Source organism: Alligator mississippiensis, chromosome 5 (genome assembly GCF_030867095.1).
Source record: "Alligator mississippiensis isolate rAllMis1 chromosome 5, rAllMis1, whole genome shotgun sequence".
Lineage (NCBI taxonomy): Eukaryota > Metazoa > Chordata > Crocodylia > Alligatoridae > Alligator > Alligator mississippiensis.
In genome coordinates this window covers 117,374,078-117,401,700 of record NC_081828.1, presented here as the reverse complement: position 1 = coordinate 117,401,700, position 27,623 = coordinate 117,374,078, and the positions used below count along the sequence as shown (strand labels likewise).

Below are 27,623 nucleotides of genomic sequence, written 5' to 3'. Positions count from 1 at the left end.
TTTTCTCCTTTAAAGGAGAAAACATTTTTAAAGCTTTTTGTGGCCTTTTCATATATTCCTGCGACCCACGGGTTAAGAAAGACTGGATTAGACCCCTGGAGGTCCTTTCCAGTCCTACTTCTCTATGAGTCTGCAACTCCAGGTGCTCCTCTGCATCATCCCAGTCTTTAAAATATCTTGGCAGAGGAAGCTTGTGCCAAGATTGCCCCTGCTTAGGGGCAGGCAGTCCCTTGAGAGCTCTGGATCTTGCTGCCCTTGGTCCTTTCCTTGCTGAAGGAGATGCTTGGAGGCAATGGATTTATTCGCCAGTGAGTGCCCCAATCTCACTGGAAAGGAAAGGATGGGAAGGGAGGGTAAGTGCAGACTAGGCAGAGGCTCCCTAATCACAGAGGCTCCACTAGAGCCTGTGTGGCATCAGGCACATCATGTCCCTGGGAGGCACAGAGGCACAGAGAGCAGTGCATGCACCCCCAGCTCCCTCCTCAGCTTCACTCTCCTGCTCAAGCCCTCCTCCTCCTCTAACTTCCCATCGGCTGCCTTGGAGGATCCCAGAAGAGCCACAACATCCTCCTCCCAATCTAGGCGGGCTGGAGGAGGCGGGGGGAGCATAGGAAATGGGAGTTGGGAGTTCACTGGTGCCGAGAGGCTGCTGAGCAGATCACATCTCGGGACAGAGCGGAGGAGGAGGAGGAGAGGGGCTGGGGGAGAGATCGCACGTCCCATCCACCCTTCCCACCCCTGCGCTTGCCGCTGCTCGGGCTCTGATGCGGAGGAGCCGCCTTGCCGGAGAGATCGGGGTTGATCCGAAGTGGCTGCGGACCTGCCGCCCTTCCTCCTCCTCCCCATGAGGGCTCTTTCCCCCAGAGGCTCCTGGTTGCTTCCCCTGCTGCCTCCGGGGTCGGGATGGAGACGCCTGCTTTCTGGCTAGTGCAACTTTTCCTCTGCCTGCTGTGCGGTGAGTACATCCCTGCCGGGTGGGATCAGCTCCGGCAAAAAAAAAAAAAAAAAAAGGGGGGGGAGGCAGGGAAATGCAGGGCAGCAGCCCCTGCGGGGGGAGCAGCACTTCAAGCAGGGGTGCTAATGAGTTAGCAATGATTTGCTGGGAAAGTTTGAGATTTAACTCTCAGCCTTAGTTCAAAGGGGAATGACAAACCACCCTATGAACTTCACTACTGGAGACAAAAAGTCAGCGCTAAACATAGAATTGGATTTAGGGTATATTATAACCTGCCTGCCATCGGATACCCCCCAGGTAACCTGTCTGCATTTTACCAGCTACGTTTTATCACCAGCTCAACCCCCCGCATCTACCTGGGTTCTCACCTCTTGTCTCCCATCCCCTCTGATTCTCACTGCCAGGCATTTGCATTTTCACAGACTTTGATTTTGCATACTGCCTTCTATTCAACCCAGGAGAGCACTAAACCTGTTCCAGCCTTTTGCACTGAAAAGCCCCATACTAGTCTCCCAAAACACCAGCAGTCTCCCAATGCCTGAAGAAGGGTGTTTGTGCCAGAAAGCTTGCAAAAGACCATTTTTTCCAACTATTTAGTTGGTCTAATAAAAGGTATCATATCTACCCAAAGAACCTCATCAGCCTTAGTTCTATTTCACTAGCAGCTCAAGCATTTCTGGGTTTCCCTTGGCAGGAGAAAGAGATCAACTTCTCTCTCCCTCTCATTTTTTTTCTTCTCCCCCCCCCCCCCCCCCCAGTATTTTAGGCTGGTGATTTTTTCCCCCCCTTGCTGGAGAGGCAGAGCCCTTCCGGAGTGGTGATTTTCAAGCAGGGTTTATTGCAACCTAGGAGGAAAACCCTAATAAAACTTCCACCACCTCCTTCCCAACTCCCAAGCTCCCTCGGGATCGTTCAGTGACAGTCTCCCATCAGAAAGGCCTGCTGTGTTTTGGGAGAGTAGTAGGGGTCTTTCCAGTGCAAAAGGCATTTTTTTTTGCAGCAATATTAATTGTTCCAGAGCAGGCTTCGCTGGTGATCTCGGTGGCTGGAACTCTGTTTTGAAAAGAGAGACTGCAGAAAGGCTCTGTAAGATACTGACCCTCCTTATGCCCGAAGAAGGGTGTTTGTGCCCAAAAGCTTGAAAAGAACATTTTTTTCCAACTGTCTAGGTGGTCTAATAAAAGAGATCACATCTACCCAAAGAACCGTGTCTGTAAGATACTAGATCTTGAGAGAGGACTTTTCAAAGAGCAGAAGGAATCTCTTCCTGGTGAAAGCAACCCTGGGACTGGATCTGTGATAGTGTCTTGTGAGGAGAGAAGATGTCTCCAGGCTCTGCTTCCCTCTCCCCATCCCCACGCCTTATCAATGAGTTGTACAGTGTCAGATGTGTATATTTTGCCTCCAGTGTTGGTGATGCTGATGCTGCGTCTGGCAGGGAAACGCCTTCTAATTGCACAGCAGATGCTTGATGTGAGTTCCAGAGAGCAAGAGGGAAATAAACACAGTTTGAGACCAGACCAAACAAACCATCCAGAAAAGTGTTAACCGAATTGTGGCTGTTGTGGATGCTTATGCACAAAGCAGATGGCTTCCCCTCCCACACCCCTTTGTTGCAATGGTCCAAACTCAGGTTGCACGTTTCCCTGAAATATAGTTCAAAATAATCATCTTTGATGTGGCAGCACGCGCGCGTGCGCACACACACACACACACACACACACACACACACACACACACACACACTTTGCCTAGGTCCTGCAGCAGACAGACACACATGGATACATATATACATATGTACACACACTTGGATGCCTAGATCCTGCAGCAGAAACAGGCACACACACATGGATGCCTAGGTCCTCCAGCACACACAGATGCACACTTTGATACAGTATTGCCAACCCCACCATGCCAAAAATCATGAGATTGGCATGTAAATCATGCAATGCTATTTTTGAAGTGTGTGTGTGTCTGGGGGGGGATGTTATTTGTGAAGGTGCGGGGGACTGTGGGGGTGTGTGTGGGGTTTGGAGTCTGGAGAGGGGGGTCCCCACACACCCTGGCAGGAGGCCAGGTACTGTGGGTTAGGAGTGAGAAGCAGCAGCTGGGCTGGGTGGGCTGTGGCTTGGGAGTAAGGAGCAGACACGCAGAGACATTGACATATACACAGACAATACCCAGCTGGTAAGTGGAGGGAAATGGGTAGGGGGGGCCAGATCGAGGCATGGGTGAATGGGGCCCTGGGGCCAGGCCAGGTCATCCAGTGGCATGGCAGAGGGGCGTGACCCCCCGCAGCAGTGCACACCCCTGGGGAGGCATGGGGCACGTGCCCTCTATGGGACAGAGGCAGGCTGCCTGCTGCAGGCTGGGCTCTGCTGCCTTGCACCAGGAGCTCAGCTGTGCAATACTATTGCCACCTGTTAAGCAGGCAGGGGACATGAGGTGTGCTGGCTGCATGGCTCATCCCCCTGCCCCCTCGTGGCAGGAGGCACACAGGGCAAGGCAGCAGGGTGCAAAGCCCCAGCTTGCAGTAGGCAACCCGCTTTGATGCCCTGAACCTGCAGTGGACACACGGGCACACGTGCACACACACATTTGTATGCCTAGATCCTGCAGCCAACATGCACATGGACACATGCATACATGCTTTGAAGCCTAGATCCTGCAGCAGACACATACACACATACACGGACACACACATGAACACACATGGACATGCTTTGAGGCCTAGATCCTGCAGTAGACACACACGTGCTTTGATGCCTAGATCCTGCAGCCGACATCTGCACATGGACACCCCCCCCCCCCCACACCTGCACACGTTATATGCCTAGGTCCTGCAGCTGACGCACACACAGGGACACATGTTGCATACACACATTTTATGCTTAGATCTGTACACAGGAACACACACGTGTGCACACACACACATACACACATTTGATGCCTAGATCCTGTAGCTGACACACACACACATGGATACATACACACATGGAAACGCACTTTTATGCCTAGATTTTGTGGCTGATGCACACACACACACTGTTTAATATGTAGATCCTATAGATATACCTAGATTTAGTCAAAATGGTACTATTGCCAGTCAGACTTGCAAAATTGATAATTTAGGCTTTCTTTTGACCACTTGTCCAAAATCTCATACACACTGTTTATTAGGGGTGCACCAATAGGGATTTTTGAGGCCGATACCAATAGCTGATTTTTAAGGAAGTGAATTGGCTGATACCTATCCAATTTCTGATACAGCATGGAGAGCTGCATGCACCTGGTAAGTCTGTTGTGGTGGAAGGGGAGGGGGGAGAGAAGGCGCGTGGGGGCGCAGATCAAGGTTCCTTGGAGGGAGTGGGGCTGGGGCAGGCGCTGTCCAGCCAGGGCAGAGTGGGCATGGGATAAAGCCATAGCTCCTCCGGGGAGCTCAGGGAGGGTGGGGCAGCTCAGGTCACTGTACACACCCTGGGAGGGCATGAGGGGAGTGTGTGTCCCTGGATCTCTGTGGGCCGGGGCTGCACTGGGTTCTTCCCAATGGGGGCTGGGCTGGGCTGCACTCGGGGTAGGTGGCGGTGGCGCTGGAAGTGAGGTTATTGGGGAAGCTGCAGCCACCCCAAAATTCACTGTAGCCCCCCCCCCTCCCTCCTGCCCTCCCAGCACTGCTGCTGCCTGCCCTGAGCACAGCCCAGCCCAGCTCCCCCTGCCAGGAAGAGCCCAGTCAGCCCCAGCCTGCAGCAGCAGCCCACCATGCACGCACAGATCTGGGGGCACCCCCCATGCCCTCCCAAGTTGTGTGCAGCAGTGGGAGCCCCCCCCCCGCACCCCTTGAATGAGCTACATCTCATGTCCCACCCCAGCTGGGCAGTGCCTGTCCCAGCCCCACTCCCTCCCTCACTGTGTGGGCCTTGATCCGCACCCCCATGCTCCTTCCCTCCCCGCTCCCTGTCTACCACAACAGACTTACTAGCTGCACACAGCTCACCAAGCTACTGGGCTGTGCTCCTCACTGCCTACATGCTGTGCTGCAGCTGCGTGCATGCATGGGCCATTTATCAGCCATGTTATCAGCCACATCAGGCTGATTTCTGATACAAATTCTGAAAATTTCCACTTTTCTTTCTATTGGTACCCATCCAATATTGGACCAATGTATTGGTACACCTCTACTGTTTACCAGGTTATGAGTCCAGAAATGCACTTCTAAGTGCTGATGTCCTGAGCAGAAAGAATCGACCCCCTTTTGAATGGCTTCACACTAGATTCCAGGTTCAAAATACTTTCATTCTGGGGGGCTATGTGTTTGGGAAACAAGTTGCGTGTTCAGGAGGCAAGGTGAATCTATTGAATATTTGCTCAGCTCTACACGGTCACTTGTAAGTGTACAGAGTCTCCCTATGCCTGATGAAGGGTGTTTGTGCCTGAAAGTGTACAAAGAACTTTTTCCCAACTATTTCAGTCAGTCTAATAAAAGAGATCACATCTACCCAAAGAACCTTGCCTGCCGGATAACTTTCAGATATTTCACATCCTTTATTTTGGATGAACCCATTGTCAGCCACTGATACTTCATTTTTGCTGGCCAGGTAGCTGGCTTTAGGAATCCAGCAGTTCATGCCTTATATGTAGGGACCTACTTAAATCGTGGCGAGACTAAATAAGTTTCACGGGTTGGCTGTGGCATAAAGAAGAAATTTTGCGCAACTTTCTCAGATGTGCTGTCCCAGCCCCGCCCTTCAGCGCTGATTGGTGGAGAGGCCCTGGGGAGGGGGGGGAAGAGGCATTACGGCCAGCCATTATTTTGTCTGCTTCCCTTTGTGTAGCCCCACGAGCCAGTGCCTTCCCCTGCTCTTCCCAGCAAAGACCACTGGCTCCTACTGGTGAACAAGCATATATTTTTTTTATTAAAGCTTTTTCAAGTTGATTTTGTGGACAATTCTAGATACTGTACGCCAGGGGTGGGCAAAACGCAGCCCGCCAGGCCATTCTATCTGGCCTGTGGGGCCCCTAAAAATGGAGAAAATTAATATTAATCTGCCCTGGGCTGCCTGTCATGTGGCCCTCGATGGCTTTCTGAAACTCAGTAAGCGGCCCTCTGCCCAAAATAATTGTCTGCCCCTGCTGTATGCGAACAATCCTGTTTTTTTCAACTTGATTTCACAGATAATCCCAGATTTCACAGTTTCCGCTAAATCGTGACTTGAGTAGACCCCTACTTATATGCAAACCCAAAGTGGCTGAGAGAATCTGGTTCTGAGCTGTACATCTTTACAATGTTGTCAATGAAGTTGCTCTTGATTTACTCAGATACAGGAAGAGAACTGGGGTCTCTTATTGTTAGAAGGGTATTCCAAAGACTTTATGGGGGATAAAAATTCATCCAGATCAAAAGTTGCCAAATTATGGAGATCTTTCCATGAACAGACCTGTAAACGACAGGGATATATTGTTCTCAATATACAGGAAGGATGTCCATCTGCAATGAGACTTTTTTTTAAAATGTAAAATACTCAGTTTTGTGGCTTTTATCTCTTGTGAGTTGTAAGAATCCTACTATGATCAGTCAAATATCTTGTTACTTTTCAGCTGAAAGGGCATTTTGGAAACCAAGCATTCCAAAGAACTTTTTTGACACTTAGTGGTTTATTTCTTCAGTGTTGAACAAAGAAAAATAATCCAGTTATTTTTGATTAGGCGGAAACTTCTAGTTTTCGGCTCCGCTATCCCTCTTGCAAGTAAAACATGTTTACTAAGGATTTATTCCCATAGAATTGGTCTGTTCAGCTCCATGCAACTCAGACACGTTAGCAAGCATTTTTTGCTAAAAGGACACTTAGAGGTAAATCACTAACTAGAGTTTTTTGCTTGTGCCAGTTATCTCTCTAACTGGATCTCACTGAAGGGCTGATTTTTAAAAGGAATCTGTTGACTGATAAAGTATTGCGTTGACTGATAAAGTATTGCTTTTGATCATAACAACTGGATGTTGCATAGACAGTAAAGGCATAAATGAAATCATAAACTCATTTTCTATTAAAAAAATCTCTTTATAATTACTAAACATTTTGCGGTGCTGAGTCTGAGTTTGTAATAAGTAACACTTTAACTGTATGAAGTATGAATGAATTAAAGTTCTCACTGTTTTTTATGGCAAGTAATACAAACATGCTTGTTATGTTCATTCTCCAGAAATACAGGTATCGGCTTTATCTGACCATCAGTTTGAACATAAGAATTGCCATTTACTGGGACAGACCATAGGTCCACCTGGCCCAGTATCCTGTGTCACAGTGGCAGAGAGTAGATGCTGAAAGGGAGAGTGAACTGGGTATGACCAGTATGTTTCCATTGCTCCTCTGACTTACAGCCTCCAGCATTTTAGGTGTAGGAGTTCTGATTCAGAGGCTGTATCCCTAATTTCTGTGCTCAATAGCTACTGATTAGGGCTGTGCAAAATGGCACCTTTCTGTTTCAACTTGCCCCTCCTGCCTCATCGCAGACCCTGCGGGACAGGGAAGCAGGCCCCGTGCAGCCTGCTATGCCCTTGACTGTGGGGGCTCAGAGAAACCGAAATTGCCACAGTGGGCACTTCCGGTTTCACTTTACAAATTGACATGCCAGTCAATAGAACATGCTGACTTGTAAGGTGCCAGTTAAGGAAGCTTTTCCTGTAAATAATAAATCCCTATTTACTTTGTCTTCGCCATTTAATATTTTGCAAATCCTTAGCACGTCCCCCACCAAATATCTCTTTTCAAAAATTAAATGCCCAAAGTAACCCAGAAACCCAGTTGCACAACAAGGACTTGAATGAACAGACGTGTTACAAAGCAAATACATTCTTTTGCCAGCATTATTATTTTGTGTCCTTGTCCAAATATTTTCTCTGGCTTCTGGAAATGGTTGTATTTTAGTGGCATTGAGGTATATATATGGTGGACAGGTGCCTTCTATTTTACATAGTTTCCTGTGTAGTTAAACTTTGTAGGTTTAGAATTCCACTAGAACCTGCCTCAATATTTGCCTCTATTAATGTGATAGTAATGTATAGCACAGAACGCAAAGAAATTAACACAGTTGTATACATGTCATTATCTTCTTTTACTTGGGAAGTGCTGCCACACACAAGCTGAGTAGGCAGCTAGAATTGTAAGCAAATTGATGGAAAGGTTGGGAGAAGAACCTGGCTCACAGCTCCTACCCTTCGCACTGGGCCACAACTTGGAACTGGAGCTGTATATTCAGGACCCAATTGTCCAGTCTTCTAGGTTCCTCTTGCAAAGTATAGGATGCCAATGACTCCAAAGAGAAAAAAATATGGGTGAAGAAAAGTCTGTTAGGTTAAAATTGAAAACTAAAGGGTTTTACCTGACATAAGTCCAGTACTTTGCAATTGAAAAGGATGAAGAAGTCAATTTGGGAGTTAAACTGACTCAATGATCAAGGTCTCAGTCCAGTGACACATATGTATGTCAATGTTAATATGTCTCTGGCTATGGGTGGGTCAAGGATAAAAAAGCTGTCGGATGGAAGTGGGGTGCAAATAGTGTGGTGCGTCATCACATATATCACAATACACACTTTTTCTCCTAGTAAGAAGAAAACAGAAGCTTCACTAATGTGCCTGGAGCCTAGGGGTATATTATTCAGTTTAAGGTTGAAGCAAAAACAAATATAACTAGATTGGAACGTGCATTAATTTGCTATATCATATAGTATGTATATAACACAACAAACTAGGCAAAAAATAATCAAAATATATTGTTTTCTTAGTCCTGTTGTCAATGTATATCCATTGTAGTCCCGTGATATATCTTTCAGATGCTTAATACAAAATCTAGACTTGAGCATCTTGACAATGCATCCAATGCTTCACTGAAAGTTATTTCCACAGCTGAAGCAATGTTTTTAACAAAAGTTAAAACTAGTTTGTAGGGAGATATAGTCTGATATAGGGAAATATATCACCAAGAGTGGCTAATAGCAGGATTGCAGGAAAAAAAGTATAACTTGGTTAGTGGAACATTAATGGAATGAAGGGTTTAGAAGGACTCAGCTAGATTATAATGAATGATGAAGTCAAGTGACTCCTTCACTGCTGCTTGCATAGAAATGCTGCTGTCATTGCCAGGCTTTTAAAGTTTGGCTGGAGCGGGAATGAAAGGTAGGCTTGAGTGCAACTCTGAACCAATCAATACAAATGCAAGCAGCAGATGCTGTCTACATCACCTTTTGAAGCAAAGCAGGCAAGTACAGATGTAGCCTGTGCTTCCAAGTTGCAGTTAGATTCTGGCACTGCTCCTATCATCCTTCACTTTTTCCATTTTTCTTTGTTCTTATTATGGAACCTGTATGTTCCCAAGGTCTATGCAGATATCCATGTGCAAAAGCCTATGGTTCATAAGATTAATGTGGTTAGAAAGAAAATTGACCACAGAAATCTTCTGTAAAGAACATGAAGGTGCTGCAGGTGGCAGCAGAGAGCATTAAATATGTAAACCAAACTTCTCTGGTCCCAGAAGTCAAGAAGGATGACACCTATAACACTTGAGAACTCCAGTCTGAATGTAGGACTGCCAAAAATAGGCAGGGTGATTTTGAAACTATGCTACCACTGCAAGTCCACTGACTTTATTGGAGTTACTCCTGCTTTATTTTAGTTTAAGTGAAACCAAAATGTAAACCCAGATCCTCAAAGTTATTTAGGCTTTTACGTCCCAATTTCGTAGGTAGGAGTTAGGTTCCTAAATAACTTTGAAGAGCTGGGCATTAGATTGTAAGATTTTTTTCTTTTTTTTTTCTTAAAAGAGATGTGGGAAACAAACTGCTAATAGCATTCAATTGAATATATATATATATATATATATATATATAGTTGTATATATACATATACAATAAGTATAGGAGGGTACTGGTTTATAAAAAAAGATCTATTAAAAAAAAGCCCACAGTGATTTTAATAATGAAGCCATTTTTATGCCAGAATATTTGTATGATTTACTGTCCCCTCCCCCCCCCCCCGCCCCATGCTGATAACAGAGCTTATTATTTCACTTTTCCCATTTTTTGGTGTTTATTATGGAACCTGTATGTTCCCAAGGTCTGAATGTAAATTAAATTCCAACTGCTTCTGCAAAAAGAAAGAAATGGACAGAGTGGATCAACAGAAACCTTCACTTGCTAAATGTCATTTATCACCATCTATAGCTTTGTTAATGAAATTTGTACTCAAGAGACAAGAAGATAATAGTCTTCCCATTTAGGGCTTGTCAATGGCCATGGTTGAATTAAATCTGTTTTAATTCACACCTTTTTATGTTGGTGAAAGTCAGTATATGGACACTTATTTTGATAAAAAAGCAAAACTGAAATATTGGACTTTTATTCCAAAATCTATTTTTATTCTAAAATGAGTGTCCATATACAGACTTACTGCACTGAAATAAAAAATATGAACTAAAGCAGATGTATTTATTTTTGGTGCAAGATTGTAGGTAGATCAGTGCTAAGAAAGCTAGAAATATTCTCAGAAGTGGACTGGGAATGAGGAAGTACAGAACTAGGAAATGTTAACATTGACTGCCAAAAGATTTTCCTAAAACTTTTTGGGACCAATCTCAGTAAGTATCTTAATTTCCCTGAAGCTAATCAGAAGAGGGAAAGGAATATTCTTCGCTTGTGGTTTTCAAAAGTCATTGAGCTGTTCAAAGGCCAGAGATGGATACAGTCTTTGTCTTGAGAATTGCATGTGTTCTACTTTGTGTTGGGCCATAATGACCTTCATTTCTGATGGGAATTTGGAATTATTTTTTCCAACATGTCATAAGTGACTTTTTTGCTTCCCTATAGTTTAAGGTTCTTTTAAAAAATATTTTCTATACTTTCTCTATCTTAAAATAACCATCTCTTTCTTATTACTAAATTCTGGCTGCAGTATTCTCAGTGTGATGTTCACTTCTTGGCTAAGTACAGACAGTCAAAAAACCCATGGCTGAATTGATTCAATCTTTGTAGGTTAGTCTAAACTGTGTAGATTGAACCACTAGTGAACAGACATTCACCTTCGATTCCAAAAATGCAGCCACATGCCTGCAGCGGCCCAGGTCAGAAGCTGGGGGGCTCTAGCACACCATCCTCCTCAGCTGGAGCTGCCAGCTTGGACCAAGGCTAGGCTGCACCCCCTGCAAGTGGGGTTTGCAGGGGAGGTGCAAAGCATTCTGGGATGCTGGGGACTGTGAGTTCACTTGAATCTGGAGGGGATCTGGGACAAAAGCTCAATAAACCAATTTAGTCTAACACAGTTAAGACTCATACTGAATCCATCAAGGTTTATCTTAAACCGGTTTTGGCAATTTTGAAAGCAGTTTATGACCTCTGAACTTCTGTTGTGTTACAGATTTGAATTGTTTTCCGGTCACTTATACTGGTTTATGTGTAATTTCTCTTCCTAGGTCTTCAGTTCAGGAGGAGTAAAAGGATTCATTGACAGGTTACTAGGATGAATATGTTGAGAAGTGCTGGGTCAAAAGACAAGCTGTTAGAGATCTTACTTTGTTCTAGCTGAAGGGTAGGCAGGGTGCCTGAAGAAGCACAAACTATGTCTAAGAACCTTCAAGGTCTAAGTCTTTGGATAATTCTTCATGGAACTGAGGTCCACAATAGCAACAGTGGTGTACACCTACGCAGCGCAGAGTCCATTTTCTTCTTGCTGCTTCTATCTCTGAACTTCAGCCCTTGGGAAATCCTCAAAGGTTATAAAAGAGCACTCCATCAATCAGACAATGTAGCAATAGTAGAGGTACGCTACCAGTGGTCTTACACTCAGGCTAGAGTAGCAGTTGCAGCATGTGACCTGTAGTGTACATTGTATGGGGGTTTGTGGGGGATAACTCTTTGTTCTAAGTAGCATCTGAGCCCTATTACCAGGTATCTCTGCTACCTGGCTGTGCATGGGGAACTTTTGTGGAGTTCTTTCCTGTTTATCAAGGAGGGGTTAGAAGAGGGAGCACACCTGCAAAGTGGCACTTAGTGCTTCAAACTTGTTTATCATCTCTCCCAGTTATAGAGATAATTCAATAAAAGACATTAAGGCTAAGTACAGTCAACCTGAGGCTGAATCTATTCAGTCCTCGCAGGTTAGTCTAAGCTCCATAGATTGAACCAATAAGCAAGTGAACAGATATTCACTTTTGATTCCAGAAATGCAGCCACGTGCCAGGGGATGCTAAAGCATGCCTCTCTGCTCACCTGCAGCAGACAGCTTGGTCCAAGGCAGGCTTGCCCACCCTGCAAGGTTGGGGGGGAGGGGGGATTGTGGGGGAGGTGCAAAGCATGCTGAGTTAACTTGAAATCATGAGGGGATCTGGAACAGAAGTTCAATAAACCGATTTAGTCTAAACCACTTATGTCTGATACTACATCCATTCATTTTTATCTTAAACTGCCTTCAGCCATTTTGAAAGCAGTTTATGTGCACTGAACTTCTGTTGTGTTGCAGATTTGAACTAGTTTCTGATCACTTATAGCAGTTTATGTGTCATTTCTGTCCTGAGCCTTTCTCACCTCACAATCAACCCCTGCATAGATCTACATGTAATCCTTCCCTGTTCTCTGAATTATAGTCAGTTTAGTTTTCCTCTTAACAGAGCTCTTTCTGTCCCTGGCAAGATGGGTCAGAATTTGCACTATATTATACTAGAGGTCTTTGCGTTCAATAAGCCATGCATATGCATACAGTATATAACAGTAATTGCATTCTTAATATTAATGGAGCATTAAGGTTGTGCAGTTGATATAGAAAATTAAATTGGGAAATGAAAATGAAGTCTTTTACATATAAGCCCTATCATGACACACACAGAGAACCTCTCCTATTCTTGATTTACTGTTAAATGACCATACATTTTCAAACATAAGACAGCGTGTGCCAGATTGAAAACTCAAGTATATCGGATGTATCTCCTTTTCCATTTTGAACAGTGGGTGGGTTAGAATGGATTTTTATCCTGACAAACCACCCTGCATAATTAGCTAACTCTGGTGTGTGTATTGACAGTGGTACATCTCCTAAAATGTGCAAACAGCTGCTACAAAATATACAGCAATGAGAAATGAAGCTGGAATAGCCATCAGCCTGTATCTCTCCTACAGCTGTGAGAGTGTAAATCAGAAATAATTCTATCAAAGCTAATGGCAGCATAAAAGTCATCTCCGAGGACAATCAGGTTGGGCAATACTTTTGACTTTCCTATATTTATTTTAATTTTCTGAATTAATTATTAACATATATGCTTGAGTTCTTCATTTAATTAATTTTTAAAGTAGAAAAACATTCCGTGTTTAAGAATGCTACCATTTAGACACAGATTTTTAAAGGGATTTAAGGAAATCAGATATTCAGCTCCAGGTCTGTGGTACCATTATGACTGTAAAGCAGAACAGGGAGAATGTGAAGCGTAATGTCAAAGGTTGAATCTTTGCTGATCTGCTAAGGATACTAGCTGTTGGTTTCTAGGCATGCTTAAATATTGTTTTTTTGTTTGTTAGTTTATCCAGTTGTTTTATATTTTATCACGTAAGCAATTTTCATAAGAGAAATGATGGATATCCTTCAATATGATTGTATTAGTGAGGGACATGGTGGATTCTTCAGTCTTTAAATCAACTCTAGATATGCCTTTTAAAATATGTGCTATAGCTTAAATAGAAGTTCTGGTACTGGTGCACTATTACTGAATGAATACTTTGGACTGCATATGCAAAAGGTGAGAGATGATCATAAATAAATTCCAATTTTAAAATCCATAAATTTATGGATTTTCAAAGTTCAATCATTTTTAGTTTTGGGAGGAAAGAATAGTTTATGGTGGGAAGATCTCCTCCTCTCATATTTCTCATTCTGCAGCCTCATAACTGAGAAATGGGGTGGGGGTGGGGAGTGGAGAGCACATTTTCTTCTTTCAGTTAAAAAAACCCAACAACAACAAAAGCACTTGGCTGACACTAAGCATGGAAAATTTCAACCCTGGAAGAATATTTCTGAGCAAGTGAAAGGAGAGAAATTTAGAGGAACCATTTTGCAAGCTCATGGATGGAATTTGTACCAAACAAACCCTTGCACTATAGGTGGGAGGGAATAAATATCATGGCTCAGATTGTGTCAGCAATTTTAATGCCCATTTCTAAGCTGAAACTTCTTAGCACTGTGCGGGCCGGGGGCGAGCCGGGCCCGTCTTTGCGCACATGGACTGTGGCCAGCAGCCCGGGCACGCAGGGCCGGAGAAAACCACGGGGCGGTAAGGTACGCGCGAGCTAGAATTAGTTACAGAGGCATAGTGGTTGATTGAAAAGATTATTTACTTACACCCAAGATGGTTGCGGTGTAGGCTGGACAGTTTTCCAGGTGCAGCTCCGCTTGAATCCTCGTTGGAGGACTCTGACAAACTCGGTTCTTTGGCCCCGGAGTGGTTTAGGCTCTGCGGGTTCGGCAATTCTTTCCTCACGGAGTTGTCGAAGCTCCGTGGGTTTTGTTCAGTTCCCAGGCCCCCGGAGCTGTTAAGACTCCGTGGGTTCGAAAATTGGGTATATAGGATAGGGATACGTCTAGGATTGCGCTCGGCAACGGGGAGAGGCCAGAGGCTGTTTAGACCTCTGTTGCCTGCTTAAGAAAGGTGCGTTGGGTCTGCAAGGGTCCACATCGCTTAGAGATCTTCACATAGTGCGAAGTCTCCTCCTCCTGGCGAGTTCTGTATCTCTCCAGTTTTCCTCTCTCTCCGACTTGGGCGGAAACTACCCAAGCCTTTTGTACGGCTAGCAAGCCAATAGCTAGCTGCCACGTGTGCCTACACTTAGAACCGGCCAATAATGTGGCGCGAATCTAAATACAAATGGTGGGAACTCCTTTGCACCGTACATCTCTGAGATGCAAAAGAAATGCACCATGCAAAGAAGCTGCAAATTGGCGGGAAATCCCCCGTTGCACCAGAGTTCTCTCCCGCAGCAGAGAACTCCACCGTGCAAGGAAACTGTAAGTTTAGCAGGAACATAATTTAGCGTTGCCGAAGCACACACAAACAACAAATCACAACTTTGGGTTGTGACATACCCCCCTTGCTGAAAGCATAGCTAAATTATGCTATACTCTTCACTCTAGAACCTTGTCGTGAGTCGTCAAACGAACAGATAAGCAAACAAACAAATAAACAATCATAAAATTTGCTGCCCTGGGATTAAGTTACATAACAATCAAGAAACAATAATTAACACAAACACATCTGATTCATAACAAAATTGCACGATCAGGGCTTCAGTGGGCGTCATGGCGAAGTCGCGCGTCAGGCCCTCACTTCTTTCGGTGATGTCATCCTTTTCAGGGCTCCTCCTCGCCATGCGCTCTGAATCTCGGATCTGTAAACAGAAAACTCTCAAACAATAGATTAATGATCTTATTCAACAAACTTAAACAATTTCCATGGCTCAATTGGATGAAATCGTTGAGGATCCATCATCTGGCTCTTCTAAATAACGAAAACCTAACTCATAAGCCAATTGCCATTGGCCCGCGTCTCCTAAAATCCGAAGCTGCTGCTTGTTAAGTCCGGAACGCCCTAGGAGAAATCCAAACATGTATCGCTCCTCTAGGGTTCTCGGTGGCAGTGGTGGGAGATCGGATCCACGTCGTCTGGTGCCTTGAGGTCCGGTCGGGTGTCGACAGTCCCGATCAAGAGACAACCTTGGCTCCATCAGGATACGCAGTTGTGGCAACTGACAAAGAAGATTACTCACGGGTTGGTTTACCATTGGACTGAGCAGAATCCGAAGGACGACGATGTTCTTTTGTCCATAAATCTCGAGGCAACTATCTAAACTGTGAGTGGTTAGTGGAACGGTTCCAGGATCTCTCAGGTGACGGTGAGGCCATGGTCTTATTCGTTGGAGTGATGTCAGTCCCAGCGCACATGCTCTCGGGTTCCAAGCACAATACAAGACGCCGATGATTGCCAGCATGAGATGCTCTGCGCCGGTATATTCTGGCCGTCCTGCATGCCATATGTGGGCTTTCTGACTAATCAGTCCTGCAACGAGTGCGGGTAGCGGAATAGGCCAGTGAGTATTAACTGTTATCATGTCGATGTCGGTGACATGTCCTCTACTCCACGAAGCTTGTCTGACTAGGAAGCTTGCTTCTTCCTGGTTTAACAGATCGGATCCAAGTTCCATGACTAAACGTCCTAACCATACAGCTAGAGTCTCTTCAGGTTGGATTCTTGATGCTCTACACAAATCCTGCAACTCAGCTCTGGTACGAGCATAATAGGTGGTAGCAACTCAGTTAGTTGTTGTTGTAGAATAAGCTGCTCCTTCGGGAGTTGATGTTGTTAAAGGCTGAGCTGCTGCCGCGGGGGTTACTGCTGCTGTTGCTGCTTTAGGCAGGAGGGGCGGATGCACTCCTCCGCTTGACTCTCTCCTTCATCGGCAGGAAGGCTTGGTCGGTAGAGGTGTCGCTGTGTCGCTAGGCGGGGTTGCCGGCGACAACGCTGCGTCGATGGGCGGAGTCGCTGACCGAACTCTCGTGGGTTCTTCAGAAGCTCCACCCTTCTTTTCCGGTTCTTCCACGCGGTCTCCCTCTTGCTCAGCACCATCTTGGACTGGCGTTTCAGGCTCCTTTTTCTCAGCTGCTTCTTTGACCGCTCGGATCGCCATCTGCAGCTGGGCTTTCAAACTTAAGTTCTTTTGCATTAGATTCATTATAGTACGAAAAGTTGCACTACATTCTCCCCCCTTGTTGTACCATGGGGCCACCCTCTCATCTGCGGCTCGTTCTGTCTCCAGGTCTTCACGGAGCTCGGATGGTAGCTCGTGACCCCTTAATCTAGCCGCCATGAGGGGAGGGAACCGGCAGATTGACTCCGGTTCTTCACTCTCCCGAGCATATTGTAGGCATCGGGCACACTCCTGGGTGAAAGTTGGGTTCGTTTCGCCCGCCGGGTTGGGTCCGGCGAGGGACACAGTATCGAGGGGCCTGAACAGGACCCGCTCGTCTCTCATTATACATCCGAACGCCGCGGGGAGCAAAAACACTTTCCTCTCTCTCGGGGCTCCGTCTTTGGAGACTCCCTCTTCTCCCTTCAGCGACAGGCGTCCGCTCACAAATCTTTCACCCGTTCCGCCCGCCTGGTGGTAAGCGATATGCGCTTCCAGTTCCTCAAAGCTTTTCACTTGGCGTTGGTTATCGCGCCAAGGGCAGTTCTGAACCAATTCTAGCTCTAGCGTGTTTTCTCCTGATCCCATCCTTGTTGCCATGTGCGGGCCGGGGGCGAGCCGGGCCCGTCTTTGCGCACATGGACTGTGGCCAGCAGCCCGGGCACGCGGGGCCGGAGAAAACCGCGGGGCGGTAAGGTACGCACGAGCTAGAATTAGTTACGGAGGCGTAGTGGTTGATTGAAAAGATTATTTACTTACACCCAAGATGGTCGCGGTGTAGGCTGGACAGTTTTCCAGGTGCAGCTCCGCTTGAATCCTCGTTGGAGGACTCTGACAAACTTGGTTCTTTGGCCCCGGAGTGGTTTAGGCTCTGCGGGTTCGGCAATTCTTTCCTCACGGAGTTGTTGAAGCTCCGTGGGTTTTGTTCAGTTCCCAGGCCCCCGGAGCTGTTAAGACTCCGTGGGTTTGAAAATTGGGTATATAGGATAGGGATACGTCTAGGATTGCGCTCGGCAACGGGGAGAGGCCAGAGGCTGTTTAGACCTCTGTTGCCTGCTTAAGAAAGGCGCGTTGGGTCTGCAAGGGTCCACATCGCTTAGAGATCTTCACATAGTGCGAAGTCTCCTCCTCCTGGCGAGTTCTGTATCTCTCCAGTTTTCCTCTCTCTCCGACTTGGGCGGAAACTACCCAAGCCTTTTGTATGGCTAGCAAGCCAATAGCTAGCTGCCACGTGTGCCTACATTTAGAACCGGCCAATAATGTGGCGCGAATCTAAATACAAATGGTGGGAACTCCTTTGCACCGTACATCTCTGAGATGCAAAAGAAATGCACGCTGCAAAGAAGCTGTAAATTGGCGGGAAATCCCCCGTTGCACCAGAGTTCTCTCCCGCAGCAGAGAACTCCACCGTGCAAGGAAACTGTAAATTTAGCAGGAACATAATTTAGCGTTGCTGAAGCACACACAAACAACAAATCACAACTTTGGGTTGTGACAAGCACAACACCAAAGAATCAGAGAACTTGTAGAATAATTCTATCTGGAAGCAGTCAAGACTGAATTCAAGCACGAACACTTGGGGATATTGAAAAAGGGTTATTAGAAGTCTCCTGCAACAGTGCAAGGAGTATGGTTACTTGAAAAATAAGCAGTCAGTTCCAGCCTTACTATCTGTGCCCCAGCTGTGAAGCAGGAGTTTTTAGTTTAGGTGGGAGTAACACAATAATGCAATTGGTTCAAGTGCTTTTTTTAAAAATAAAATATACTTTTGCTTGTTATTTTCTTAGTTCTATGCAGACTTTTATCTTAGCACAACCAGAAAAAGTTGGGGGTTTTTTAACCCCCTCCTCCCCCCAAAATTCTGCAGGTGATTTAACTGTTTCACCTGTACTTGTGCCTTCTGCTGGTTTAAGAAAAAGGCAGAGTTGCAGGCTGCTTGGGTAGTCCATAAAGCAACGTTGCTGTGTAGTAATTACAGCATTTGATGACACTGGTTTAGATCAAGGGTTTACAACCGTTCCCTAGGTCTTCCAAAGAGTTTGGTATAGAGAGCAGATGTTTTTGTTTCAGGTAACTTTTATGAGGTGAAGTGTATGGAAAATAGGGCTTCTTATGCACTTTCACTGAGATTGGGTTACCTCTAGGGATCTAGTGGAAGAACTGCGGTTTCTTGTTTCTCATACAGTGTTTCCTTTTTTGTTGTTTTTGTTTCCCATACATGTTCACTGGCATACCCTAAACCCAGCCCTTGTTTCCCACAGTTTCAAATGTGACTGCAGCTGATCTGAATAACTGCTTCTTGTACTTGACCTGGGTGGTGTCAAGCATGGTACATATAAATCAAAAAACAAAACAAAATCCCTACCCCCCCCAAATCTAAGCAATGTCTCCAAAATCAGAGGTGAAACCACAGACCAGGTTCTTGTTCCTGTAGGTGTAAGTATGTTGAACTGTGAATGCCCTTGTTTTTACTTCTCTGAGCTGTAAATATAAACATTTGTAGTGTTGTTCTCTGGTGTGAAGATAATGATGCAGAGAAAAAATGTGACAAGTTTAACTCTTCCACCTAGAAAACCTTTTTCCTATAATGCAGTTTTCACCATTTTTAATGAACTAGTGGTGTTTTCAGAAACATTAACATCTTGTCAATTAGGCTCAGTTATTTTGTTTATGCTTGGCTCCACTTTTGTGCAGATGTGGTCACTTAAAGAGAAGTTGACAGTGTGAGATTTGCATTGCTTTCCCCAGGTATGTTAGGATGTATAGTTCAAAGTGGATATTAGGATGTATAGTTCTTTGGATAAAGATCTATTTTTGTATTTATTTATGAAGTGTTATACACATCTACTGCATGATTTGTACAAAAGTAAACTGCATGCCAATTTGTGTTTGGGATCTTGCTATTTTGTAGCAGTTGTCAACTGACACAGTAAAACAGTCATTATGTTATAATGTCTTGTAAAATCATATGTTGCCTGTCCACTTCAAATTGAGGAACATTAACAAAAAGCATGGGCACTTTTTAAAAATCCTCAGAAGACGTTATTCTTCTTGATACAGATGGAAGTGATTGAAATCACCCCGACAGCAAGAAACCTAATCTGTTACTGGTTAGTAACAAAGTGTACAGGCTGTAATATTGGGAGTAGATAATATGGGTGGTAAGTCAGATAAGGAAAAAACAAAGGTCTCCTTTGACAACAGGATCTGGATTTAAAGCCTCTGTTTGTCAGGGGAAAGAAGAACTTTAAATGTCTTAAGTATCACATGCCTGAAACACTTCCTCAGGAGGGAGTGTGCTTTGACCCTCCTATGTGAAACCCACATGGGTCATTTCCCCTTCCCAGGGTTGTAACAAAAAAGGCATTAGATTTTCCCATGCAGTTCCAGTGATTTAAAATTCATGGTTGCCCCAGGGGACTACTCTTATACCTATCATTCACAGGTGTGAATATAGATGCCAAGTTAAGCATTAATTTGTGCTATTCTTATTTCCTTATTATAGGTAAATCTTATACTACATTTTCTATTGTCTTAGACAGCTGGGTTGCAATGATGAGCATTCTTTTGAGAAAAAAAAATACTCTTCTTAGTAAGCCAGTAACAAAGTTCCAGTTGTTAGACTAAGGGTTATATACTTTCCTAGTACTGAGAGTTCTGCTCGCAGACTGAGGACCTCCACTGAGATAATGGAGATAGCTGGCATTTTTTGTAATAAACCTTAGCTAAGATGTTGCCTCTCTTCTTTTTGCTGTACCTTAACTATAGTATTACAGAGTAGTCATGCCTCATATGCCCTCGGTAGCAGAGGTATAACAAGCATGTTTGCAGCTTGTGTGTTAGAGGCAGCAGGAGCAATGGTGGCTGGGCTGGTAGTGGTGGTGGCTCCCAATCTTGCAGCCCTTCTAAGTCGACACTTGGGCCTACTGGTTTGCACACCCACCCCTAGTTATGCTACTGCCTTTTAGTTGCAGATGCATTTTTGCATCTAAAAGTGCTGTAAAATGCGTCACTAAGTCTGTTTCTTTGAGACAGAAGAAGTAATGCAAGGATCCCAGTACAGGATTGGGAAGTTAGAAATCCAGTATTCTAAATCTGACTTTGACCCTTATCTGAGATCTTGTGCAGATCACTTGCCAATTCAGCCTTCACTTCCCATTGTAAAGAGGGAAGGACACTTAACATCTCACAGCAGTGTGTTAAAGTTGAATAAGTTCAAATGTCATGGCAATAAAATATGATTTGCACCCATTTTATTTTGAGATATACTTTAAAATTATAATTAAGAACATACTTGACTTTCTTACTAGAGGAAATGCATCATGATTGGGGCTTGTGGAAAGTTCTGTACTCCACATACACAGAAAGTGGGTCCGTTGCAGCTGCTAGGCCTGTACAGATAAGTGGGTTGGATTTTTTTCTAGACCATTTCTGATTGCCTTTAATAGGTTTGTATTTTATCATCTGCTGACTGGCATAGTTATCAGGAACTCTGTAGGGATGGCCTTAAATAGGTGCAGAGAGTACTACAGGCTCCTGTTCATGCTGTTAGAAGTTCTCTCAAGTAGTTTCTGATTCCATAAGCCCTGTCATAAGCTCTGTTATAATTTTGAAACAAATGGGTAATTTTTCCTTCTTGTAAGAGTATTCTTCCAGAGGCAATGGCTTGACCTGCAGTTACCAGCAGGAGAGAATCTCTCTGGGAACTAATCTGTATAATCCTATGTGACATCCATTTAAGAACAAGAGGGTTTACTGCAGGTGATTGATACTGATACTAAGAACATGTTTGTTTACCATGAAGAGATGAGTGTATTGTAAAGATTGTCACTTTCTGTTCCTTTCAGCAAAAAGAACCCAACTTAATCTAAATTGTAAAAATACTGAAACATTGTGATGGGAAATTAATTTAACACCTCAGGGTAGACCACACTACTTCCATTACAAAATTGATAGAAATTTTGTATCTAGAACTCTATATTTGGTTTTGGTCTACAACAGTAGCATTAAGTAAAAAACATTCATTTCAAGTAAAGAAGCAGAAAACCTATTTAGAGACTTTAAATGACATATTAGTTGTTCATAAATTGTCAAGTATTATTTATATAGTGCCAACAGTGCTTTAAAAATGAGTGTCAGGACAGTGTTTCTGGCCTGAAGAGCTCACAGTTGAAGTATGACTTTAGAGTAATTGGTATGCTTCTGGGTGGCCTCAGAAAGAGTTGGCAAGGTAAAACTGATTGGGAAACTTCACTCCTGGTAATGTTCCTTGTTGCGTTGCATTGGTGGTTGGAATGGGAAGTGTTTACATTGTTCCATCCATGCTTACCTGCTTAGTGAAAGGAGACCCCTAGTGTTCATGGTTGTTAACCTACCTACATTTCAAAACCAATTCAAGTGTTATAACTGATATTTCAAACTATGACACAATATGGGACTAAATCTGATTGTTGGATCCAAATATTAATCTGTATCAAACTAATATACTTGTTTTTCATACCATTTATAAAGGGATAGATATGATTGAGTGAAGTCCATAAAAAAACAAGTGTCAAAGCAAGATGGTTTCTCATTTTCAACTCCAAAAAACTCTTCCTGGATGAGAGGGGGAATCTTTTTCTTAATTTCCAGCTTCTGCCATAGCCAACCCCATCCCTCCCCTTGCCACCACTGCATCCTCAAACTGGCAGTGCTATTTCTGGTTGCACTCTTTTCATGGAGTCTAGAAACAATTAACTCCAATACAGCCAAGGTGAGGATCTAGTCCGTTTGTTCTTCGAGAACTTCCACTCCTATTTAGCACAAACTCCCCCCTACTGGAATTTTTTGCATCTGTTTAAGATGCTGATTCTAATGAAAGTGACAGCTTTCATCTCACTACTCCTGAGGTGGGATTGTCCTGACTGAAGCCCCCTAAACCCTTGCTGGGAATAAATGTCTCCTAATCCAGGCTGTTGTCTATCGTGGTGCAGCTTTGAATTAGAGTTTGGGGATAGGCTGAACAGATAGGGAACATGAAGAGATTACTATGCTTCTCTCCCAGGTTTTCTTAATCTTTCCCTTTTTGTTGCTGCTCAATCCTTAAATGTAGAAATATGTTTCTAGGGCTGTTTTAAATTGTGCCTGTATTTCTTTCATGCACTATATTTATTGTTGCTTCTGTTTATTCCTTGTATCCTTCCTTTGTGTTGCTTTCCTTTTACTGCCCAGATCTGTGAACTTCATTTACCTCATTTCCTCTGTGGCTTTCACACTACATTATGATTGTTATCTCTCTTTTCCCCCTTAACAGTCTGCTGTTACAAAGGACAAGCATATAATGGAAAATTAGGAGCAGTGAGAATAAAAGCTGACCTTTTGAACCATACACATGCACTTAGAGCTAGGGTTATTAAGAGGATGCCAGGTGGGAGTCAACCATGTTGTAGTGACAATGTCATTTTTTTCAGCTAATACTAACAGTAGCCTCCAGATCTGTCAAAAATAAGGATGTTTCAGATTAATTTTCTTTGACAGGCTGTCTCAGAACCTCCTCCACATGAATATATTAGATCAAATTCTTTGTTATCTAGGAGAGAGGATCTTTATTATAGAGCCCATTTCTCAAAGTTTGATTTGCTATTGCACACATCCATTTGTATGTGCATATATATCCAGCCCACAATGTGTGTACTCCAATCAGGTCATTTACAGGTAAGTGGCCAGCTGAGCACTGCCATTCCTCTGACTGCCTGTTATTTCATCATAACTTAGACACTATTTCTTCAGTGGCAACTGCCCAGTAGGCCACCACTGAAGTCCACAGTTGCTCTGTGCAAACACTGAGTTTTGTCTGCTCAAAACCATTTCCTAGGATTGAGCTCTCAGGAGGTTTATACATATGCTCACATGTTGAATGAGCTTTAGTTAAAGTGCCCTCACCACTATTTTTCAGCATGGAGATGCTGATACATGTGACGCTGGAGTCTGCTGGAGCACAGTAATTACCATGCTTCAGCAGACTTCGCTCTGACGTGCTGCAATTATAGCGCTTTGAAGCAGCCTCAATGTATGTGTATAGGCACCCTCAGAGAATAAAATTTTCAGGGCATGGACATCGGACCCAGTTCAGCACTGATGTGCTCCTTTTGTTTACATCAAAGCAAAGCTGAAGCTAACATTGGGCTTTCGTCCTCACCTGTTTTTGTAAAGTGTTGTACACTTCAGGGGTACTTTTTAGGGGTAATTACAGTCAAGACTTCATTAGTACAGTCTTGAACTAGTTTTGAATTCTTCATCATAGAAGCAAGCAGTCTTTAATCAGAACTCTAGATCTTTGATTCCCATCTCAAATTCTAAGACAGTTCTCACTTTTCCATTGAGTTACATTTACACCAAAGACCAACCAGAAATTATTAGTTGAAAACCTGTGCCCATGGCAAAGCCTGAAATCATGCTGTGACCAGGCTCCAGTTATCAGAGCAGAATGCTGATGATTTCTCAGCAGATCATCAGCTTTAAAGAGACAAAGTGAAAGAAACACAGCACTGGTATTTCAAGCTGATTCTTCACACCAAAGAAAGAAGCTTGATTCAGACTAAAGTGTGAGTGTTATAATGAGTGTTATACTGGCAGCACAGATGTGCCTGTAACAGTCATTAATCATTATAATGCAATCCAGTAAAAGAGCACATGCAAGGAAGTATGCCTTGATATTAGTGAAATTGTACCCTACTTCTGGGACTTAAAATAGTATAAAGATGTGGTAACATAAACTGAAGTGAGAAGTAGTTTGGCTTTGGGTTTTTTATGAACCTTTAACTTAGCTTAGGTCCATAAGTTTTTTCAGTAAAACAAGTTCAGGTTTCATGTAAAACCTTTTCTCCCACAAAGTGCCAGGCAGAATTTAATGGATCAGGCAGAAGCAAGGGTATTTTGGTTTGATTGACACTTTAGGCAATGACTTTTGGTATCCTTCAGTTGTCAACATGAACTCCTATATAAAATGGTTTCACTACAGATGCTTGGGTATTTTTCTAGTAAACACTAAATTCTTATGAAAGCTTGGAAATACATTTTTTTTCTTTAAACCTTGCCAGACTTCTAAGGGCTTTCCTACCCTGTTCTTTACGTGAGAGCTGACAATGCAGAGTGGAAGAATTTATTCAGCATTCATTTTTTGTTAAGTTTGGGCAGGTGTTTTCATTGCTTTAGTGTCTCTCAGATTGTGCAATTTGTCTCTTGTGAGGTTAGTGAAGCTGTCCTTCCCTCTGAGCTAGATTCACAAATTCCCCGATCATGACTTTCAAAAGCAACTAGTCTATTATATTTGAATAAAGCTGTGCAACATCTAAGCCACCAGGGGCCATGTGCCCCAGGGCCTGCATGCCATGTGGGCCACACCAGGCTTTCTGCATGGATGGTTATCCCCCTAACCACAATGCTTTCCCCCACACTTGCTGCATCATGTGGATGCAATCTACCCCATCTCCTCATGCAGCCCCAATCTGCCACCCACTCCTTTTCCCTGGACATGGCCCCTGATTCACCATCAGATCTTCATATTGACAAACCACTCTACCCTCTAAGGTGAAGATAAGAAGTGACAGCTAGAGGAGGGAGGGGGAAGCCTGGTGAGTTTGGCTGCTATTGCAGCCGGAGTGATGAGGAAACCAGGGACCAGGGGAGAGCCTAGAGGGCTGAACATGAAGCCTGTGAGCTGCCAGTTGTACGGCCCAGTAGTAGAACTTGACTGCCTAAAACCCAAGTATAACAGGAATGCCTATTTTTTTAGGTGTCTGGCCCTTAAAGTAGGATCTAAAACCCTGTGTTGGATATGTAGGTTCCATGTACATGGAGAGAATTCAGCACTTGAGAATGGGATTCAAGTAGGGTGGCCATCATAGAGGACATTCTGGTTTTCTGCTACTTTGTCCTCAGTCCTCTATTGATATGAAACCGGGCACCTTTATGTCCTCTATTTTTCTCTTGAAGAGAGGACAGAGGACAACTGAACTGTCCTCTATGATGGCCACCCTAGATTCAAGATGGCCATCACAATAAGGCCTAGCTAGTAGGAATCCCTGAGAACAGAGAGGTGTCTGAAAACCCTGCCCTTTTCTGAAATGTAAGCACCTGAGTCATAGTTGCAGAGATGCAGCTCCACCCAGTTTTCACAACCTGGAATCCTCTCTTGAGGGCAGGTGCCCACAGCTAATCCTCTACGGCAGTGGTTCTCAACCTTTTTTGTACCAGGACCCATTTGTAAACGGTTGGCCAGTCCTGACCCAGTGCCCCTCACTCCTTACTTGCTGCCCCCTACCCCTAGGGCCCAGCCCCTGAGTGTGTGGGACAGGGGGTGGGTGTGTGGGCTGGTGGGGGTATGTGGGAGCGTAGGGGGGCCCAAGAAGGCCCTTGCAGGCTGGAACTCTGCCAGCCCGCAAGGGAAAAGCTACAGTTTCCCACATTTTTCTCTTTTAAAGGAGAATCCATTTTTAAAGTTTGTTCATGACCCCTTCATATATTCTTGCAACCCACTTTTGGGTCATGACCCATGGGTTGAGAAACGCTGCTCTAAGGGACTGAGCAGGTCTTGTTGTTTTCTATGAAAACATGGAGGACATGGTGGTGACTTTATTTCTGTACTAACTTGGTCAGTAGAGCTTTCACGAAGATTCAATTCCCTTCTCAGCCTGAGGGGATTCCAGCTTGCCTCACCTCCAAAGGAGAGCGCCTTAACCACCGGGCTATAGGCTAGGCTGAGTGAAGGCACTCTCCTACTGAAGGTGGGGCACTGAGCAGCCAAGACTGAAAGAGAGATGGGACCAGAGGGAAGGAAGAGAAGGGACCATGCCTATCCTGGTCCTGGCATTGCTCATGCATTTTATCTACTAGTTGTTTAGTGTCAAATACATAAACAGTCCTAGTAGGGTGGCCATCATGGAGGAGATTCCGGTTTTCTGCTACTCTGTCCTTTATTAATATGAAACCTGATGCCTTCTTTATGTTGGGTCTCTTGAAGAGAAAAATAGAGGACATAAACGTGTCCAGTTTCGCATCAATAGAGGACAGAGGACAACCGGACTGTCCTCTATGATGGCTACCCTAAGTCCTAGGGGTATCATGTTGACATGATACAAGGTCATGTGGTTTCTGTGTTGTGAATATGCATCCAATAAGTTTGTCAAACCATTGATATTTGATGAACGTTTGGTTACAACCAATTGGTAGCTGTTTAGAATCACTGACCTAGGCATACGCAAACTGTTGACATTCTCAGACGTGAGACAGAACATGATAGCATAATTATTAGTAGCCTGCTGAAGAGTTGCCTCTCACTACACCAAAAGCACACCTGCTAGCACAAATCTAAAGCTATCAGGTGCTCTGCAGACCAGATTTCATTTTAGAATAATGTGGCTGAAGGAGCTATATAAAATATGCATATTTTGGGCTCAGAATTACTTCTGAAGAGGGAAGCAGGGCTGTTTCTTGAGAGTCAGCTGAGTCATACTGCAAAATGATAGGCAAAATAATTGCTATGAACATTTCAGAGAGAGACATCTGTTAGATTGTTTTTAGTCTCTTTTCTCCCCAGGCTGACACCATGACACCATCCATTGCTTATTCCTAGTACCATAGGTTTTTGTGCTTCTAACTTGACTGCCAAGCTGCCTTTTTCTTGGCCACCAACCTAGGTATGTCATAATGCACTGCTACTCAGAGACACACAAGCTAGTTCTGAACAAGTAAGGTCACATGCTGAATGCAATTTAACAGCTTCAGTGCAATCTTCCACCTGGGCTTATATACCCTGATTCTCATCAAGGTCCCATCTCTTTAACTCTTTAAAACTATGCTGCTTTTGGCACTCAAGCTAGTTTGAGTATCTCTACAGGGTATTGCCTTGTGTTATGCAGAAATACATACTGTTGTAATGGTAGACTGCCTGCCAGCCCTGAAGGACTTCTTGTTCTTC

At 44.1% G+C, this 27,623-nt stretch overlaps 1 protein-coding gene across 1 annotated transcript in view; it reads left to right on the top strand.

Moving 5' to 3' along the window:
- The first annotated feature begins 632 nt into the window (after positions 1-632).
- Positions 633-27,623, top strand: part of RAMP3 (receptor activity modifying protein 3) — a 93,783-nt gene continuing 66,792 nt past the window's right edge. Inside the window, exon 1 of the mRNA XM_014597402.3 lies at positions 633-955. Within this exon, the coding sequence (XP_014452888.1) occupies positions 904-955 (52 nt within the window). The 5' untranslated portion in view covers positions 633-903. The remainder of the gene's footprint in view (positions 956-27,623) is intronic.